A 5,421-nucleotide genomic window follows, 5' to 3' on the forward strand; every position below is an offset into this window, starting at 1 on the left:
AGTGACAGAGGACTCCCGCGCGCGGGCTCTCGGCGCCCCGCCCTCCCCTTCTCCCCCCCCACTCCCCTCCACCTCACCACGGGCCGTGTGGAGAGCGGGGGCGAGCATGAAAGTTCCAGAACGCTGCGGTCGTGCGTCATCGCAAGGCTGGGCGGGGTGGGGGCGGGCCCTAGGGGAGCGTCCTGGTTCTTCATTGGTGCGTTCGGACGAGACCCGTCGACCATTGGCTGAGGAGCTATGATGGGCAGCGGGACGGGGAGGGACCCTTCTGGAAGGTTCTAAGACAGGGTATAAGAGACAGTGAGGCGGGCGGAAACCGGTCTCATTGAACGCGGCGGCAGCTTTCGGGGGATTTGTGCGGTCTCGGCGCTAGCGCAGCACAGGCCTACACACGAGGTGAGGCCTGGGACTCGGGTGGCTGCGCGCCGCCGCCGGGTTGCAGCGGGCGGCGGGGCGCTCGGGCGGCGGGCACGGCTCGGGCCGCCGTTCTGCGGAGACCGGGGCTGCAGCAGCTGAAGGGGAGGCTGGGCTCAGGCAGGGCGGCGCCGCCATGGCCTTGGGGCTCCGCGCGCTGCGGGGGAGGGGGGCCGCCGCAGTGACCCCGGGCCGCTTCCATTATTCGGTCCGCGGATTCAAAGGGAGGGTTTCGACAGGCGCCCGAGAGCGAGCTGCTTGGAATAGTCGAGGAGGGCGAGCCTGGCGCCCGCAGTGCGCGGTCCTGACGCCCGGGGAGGGGAGGGGGGGTTGGGGCCACGTGCTCAGCCATTGTCGCAGACCTTCAGGACAGATGGTTCCTCCAGCCAGGGGCGGGCTCTGCCAGCGCTGGCACGGCCACCCGGACTGCAGCAGAGCCGTCCTGAGCCTGGTGCGTGCCTTCAGGGCTGGGCTGGCGAGACCCATAGCTAGTAGCGATCACGGTCTTGGAAATCGGGAAGGAAGCCGCTGAGCCATCTTTTCCCGTTTGCCCCTTTTCTTGCAGCAACCATGTCTAAGGGACCTGCAGTTGGCATTGATCTTGGCACCACCTACTCCTGTGTGGGTGTCTTCCAGCATGGGAAGGTGGAGATAATTGCCAATGACCAGGGTAACCGAACCACCCCGAGCTATGTTGCTTTCACTGACACAGAGCGACTAATTGGGGATGCCGCGAAGAATCAGGTTGCCATGAACCCCACCAACACAGTCTTCGGTGAGTAGCCAATTTTTATGTGGGCTGGGACGCTCCCTAGACTACTGCAGCCCGAGAAATTAACGCTGCAACTGATGAGATGGGCAGCCATTGTGCCCCGGATGTCAGCTTCCTCCCCCCACCCCCCTTCGGTGATAAGGGACCACTCCTTTTATTATTAGTGTGCTAAAGTACAACATACTTCTGAGCTCCCTTAACTTGTGGTTTAGAGGGGGAGTAAGATGAAATACATTTATTTTACAGATGCCAAACGTTTGATCGGACGTAGGTTCGATGATGCTGTTGTTCAGTCTGATATGAAGCACTGGCCTTTCATGGTGGTGAACGATGCAGGCAGGCCCAAGGTCCAAGTGGAATATAAAGGGGAGACCAAAAGTTTCTACCCAGAGGAGGTGTCCTCTATGGTTCTGACGAAGATGAAGGAAATTGCAGAAGCCTATCTTGGGAAGGTGGGTTTTATTTTAACAGGTGTCAATCTGGGGTGGTTATTTTCTCTGGAAATAAGCGTTCTGTTCAGTGCTGGAATTTGCTAACAATTATGCAAATTACTTGTATTTTCTAGACTGTCACCAATGCTGTGGTCACTGTGCCAGCATACTTCAACGATTCTCAGCGACAGGCAACAAAAGATGCTGGAACTATTGCCGGCCTCAATGTGCTTCGAATTATCAATGAACCAACTGCTGCTGCTATTGCTTATGGGTTAGATAAGAAGGTATGTATGTATTCGAGCACAAATTTGACTTAAGGCTAATTTGCACACCAGAAATATATGGGCTAAGAATATTTTTTTCAATGGCAGGTTGGAGCGGAAAGGAATGTGCTGATTTTTGACTTGGGAGGTGGTACTTTTGATGTGTCAATCCTCACTATTGAGGATGGAATTTTTGAAGTCAAATCAACAGCTGGAGACACCCACTTGGGTGGGGAAGACTTTGATAACCGAATGGTCAACCATTTCATTGCTGAGTTTAAGCGGAAGCACAAGAAGGACATCAGTGAGAACAAGAGAGCTGTCAGGCGTCTTCGTACTGCCTGTGAACGGGCTAAGCGTACTCTCTCCTCCAGCACCCAGGCCAGTATTGAGATTGATTCTCTCTATGAGGGAATCGACTTCTATACCTCCATTACCCGTGCTCGATTTGAAGAATTAAATGCTGACCTGTTCCGAGGCACTCTGGACCCTGTAGAAAAGGCGCTTCGAGATGCCAAACTAGACAAGTCACAGATCCATGACATTGTCCTGGTGGGTGGTTCTACCAGAATCCCCAAGATCCAGAAGCTTCTGCAAGACTTCTTCAATGGAAAAGAACTGAATAAGAGCATTAACCCTGATGAAGCTGTTGCTTATGGTGCAGGTAAATAAGGCCCTACAGTTTATATGTTTATAGACTATACATTAAGTTCCTCTTTAAAGAGACCCTTGAGATAAATTCGCTATGATGATGGATTCCTAAACCATTCGTAGTTTCCACCAGAAGTTATGTGTTGGCTAGTTCCTTCCTTGGATGTCTGAGCGAATAAAATGTGTTGAAGTTATTGAACTTAGGTGGGTTGTTTCTTTCTAACCTTTATTTTCTTTCCCTTTTGTAGCTGTCCAGGCCGCCATTCTGTCTGGAGACAAGTCTGAGAATGTTCAGGATTTGCTGCTCTTGGATGTCACTCCTCTCTCCCTTGGTATTGAAACTGCTGGTGGCGTCATGACTGTCCTCATCAAACGCAATACCACCATCCCAACCAAGCAGACACAGACTTTCACCACCTACTCTGACAACCAGCCTGGTGTGCTCATTCAGGTATGTTAATGGAGTTTTTGCTTTGCTTTGCTTTGCATAGAAAACCTAGGGAAGTCTTCGCTGTGATGATGGATTCCAAAACCATTCGTAGTTTCCACCAGAAATGCTGTGTTGGCTAGTTCCTTCCTTGGATGTCTGAGCGACTCATCTTCCCCTAATTGAGCTTAAACTGCAGACCTTTTATTCTAAATCCAATGTCTTAATTACTGTCTTTACTTTTTCCTCAAGGTGTATGAAGGTGAAAGAGCCATGACCAAGGATAACAACCTGCTTGGAAAGTTTGAACTTACAGGCATACCTCCAGCACCCCGTGGTGTTCCTCAGATTGAAGTCACTTTTGACATTGATGCCAATGGCATCCTCAATGTTTCTGCTGTAGATAAGAGCACCGGCAAGGAGAACAAGATCACCATCACCAATGACAAGGGTAAGTATGGTCATAGCAACTGCCTTACGATAGGATTGATTCAGCTTAGTGTTCTAACTTTAATTCTAAGACTTGCTCATCATGATTTTGTGACTTACTTAACCAGGCCGCTTGAGCAAGGAGGACATTGAGCGCATGGTTCAGGAGGCTGAGAAGTACAAAGCTGAAGATGAGAAGCAGAGAGACAAGGTTTCCTCCAAGAATTCATTGGAGTCCTATGCTTTCAACATGAAAGCAACAGTTGAAGATGAGAAACTTCAAGGCAAGATCAATGATGAGGACAAACAGAAGATTCTAGACAAGTGTAATGAAATCATCAGTTGGCTGGATAAGAATCAGGTGGGTGTACTTACTGTTGCCAATAAGGGGGGTAGTAGATAGATGGATGCTCAAGAGAGCCTGGCTGAGTAGGGGTCACTGTGATGAATGGTCCAAAACATTCGCGGTTTCCACCAGAATGTAAAGCAGTGTTGGCAGTTACCTTCCTTGGATGTCTGAGTGACTCTTCAATTCAGGCTAAGGAATGGGTTCCTGTAATGTAGGCTTTAGTTGGCAGCCCCTCAGAATGAACTGTTGGAAGACCTGTATCTTGAGTAATGTGATCTTTTTCTCTTCATAGACTGCAGAGAAGGAAGAATTTGAACACCAACAGAAAGAACTGGAGAAAGTCTGCAACCCCATCATTACCAAGCTGTACCAGAGTGCTGGTGGCATGCCAGGGGGAATGCCTGGGGGCTTCCCTGGTGGAGGAGCTCCTCCATCTGGTGGTGCTTCTTCAGGGCCCACCATTGAAGAGGTGGATTAAGTCAATCCAAGTAGAGGTGTAGCATTGTTCCACAGGGAAACAATTGAAGGACCCAAATTTAGCAAGTTTCATAGCAGTTTTCAATTTAAGCTGCTACAATAAATTACTGGGCATTCTCAATACTTGAACATGGAACATGTGCACAGGGAGAGGAAGTAAAACATTGCACTTTATAAGCACTGTATCCTAAATGGAAAATGCAATGTCTAATAAAACAGGTGGAAAGTGGAATGTCTAATAAAATTATTTAAATTGGCACCACACAGTTGTCCTGAGTGTAACTTTATGAACCAGAGGTGATTTTTCTTTGAAATACGACTCAGCTATGTTGGGAGCTGACTTGGAACTGATGACTTCCCAAATGTTGGTGTGTGAAGCCTGTGGCCACCATACCTAGCACTATGAGGGTGGAAATAGCACCTTAGTGGGTTTATTCATTAGTTGAGCCATGGGATGGTGGATATTTACTGTGAGAGAATTAAGATTGATAAGGACCGTTACAAGCAGTAAAAGCTTTGACAGCGCAAGGAGCAAAGGGCCTTAGCTCCATGGGCGTGGGGGTTCTTGGTGTAATCTCTGCCAAGGGAAAAAAAATTGGCTGTTGGTATGCTAATGGTAATCTGAATCCCAGGAAATGTTAACTAAATCTTTTGGGGCCTCCACATCTGAAAGATGGCGTTACATAATTTAGTGTTAAGCTGCCACCTAGTGGCAGACTAGCCTAATAGCTTTTGCTGTAGTCCTAATAGTTGGAGTTTCTCAGGCTAGTGCCACAAATTACATGAAAGGCAGATTTGCTTCAGCCTAATAAGAGCTTTACAGGGCTGAGGTTACAGGTATGTTGTGCATATTCCCACTTGGATTGAACCAGATTTCCAACATGCTAGGGAAGCACTATGAGCTGAGGAACATCTACAGCTTATGCATTTCTTAAAGTTATTGGGCTACTTGTGTTTTTTGGCTTCTTGGTACACAAAGAATTTTTCCTGGTTCCCTGGCCACTGCATAATGTACTGCCATATAATTGTTTTGAGGTCAGTGCATTTAAATTAGGCTCTCAGATGAAGGAGAGGATCTAACAAAACCTGCATATAGTTGAAGTACATATAAGTGATAGATGGGGCAGTCTGTCCCACTTTGTATCAGTATTTTGGAGCACAGAATTCTTTGCAGATTTTTCTAGAAGTTCTGTATATATGGGTAC

At 48.4% G+C, this 5,421-nt stretch overlaps 1 protein-coding gene and 2 non-coding genes across 3 annotated transcripts; all 3 read left to right on the top strand.

The window, feature by feature from the left end:
* Positions 1-291: 291 nt before the first annotated feature.
* On the top strand, positions 292-4,478 carry Hspa8 (heat shock protein family A (Hsp70) member 8). The gene is made up of 9 exons (XM_036193858.1): positions 292-396; positions 980-1,189; positions 1,433-1,638; positions 1,752-1,904; positions 1,992-2,547; positions 2,783-2,985; positions 3,214-3,412; positions 3,519-3,751; positions 4,032-4,478. The coding sequence occupies exons 2-9, from the start codon at positions 985-987 to the stop codon at positions 4,215-4,217; spliced, it is 1,941 nt and encodes a 646-aa protein (XP_036049751.1). The 5' UTR covers positions 292-396; positions 980-984; the 3' UTR covers positions 4,218-4,478.
* LOC118588178 lies at positions 2,624-2,709 on the top strand. Its single transcript, XR_004945567.1, has one exon. It is a non-coding gene; the product is annotated as a small nucleolar RNA SNORD14 (small nucleolar RNA).
* LOC118588179 lies at positions 3,043-3,128 on the top strand. Its single transcript, XR_004945568.1, has one exon. It is a non-coding gene; the product is annotated as a small nucleolar RNA SNORD14 (small nucleolar RNA).
* Positions 4,479-5,421: the final 943 nt, after the last annotated feature.

This window comes from Onychomys torridus, chromosome 7, assembly GCF_903995425.1.
Source record: "Onychomys torridus chromosome 7, mOncTor1.1, whole genome shotgun sequence".
Taxonomy (NCBI): domain Eukaryota; kingdom Metazoa; phylum Chordata; class Mammalia; order Rodentia; family Cricetidae; genus Onychomys; species Onychomys torridus.

Coding starts and splice junctions, on each gene's coding strand:
- Hspa8 (XM_036193858.1), top strand. CDS start 985: ATGTCTAAGGGACCTGCAGTTGGCATTGATCTTGGCACCACCTACTCC. Junction 1,639..1,751: donor CAGAAGCCTATCTTGGGAAG/GTGGGTTTTATT, acceptor TGTATTTTCTAG/ACTGTCACCAATGCTGTGGT. Junction 2,986..3,213: donor AGCCTGGTGTGCTCATTCAG/GTATGTTAATGG, acceptor TTTTTCCTCAAG/GTGTATGAAGGTGAAAGAGC.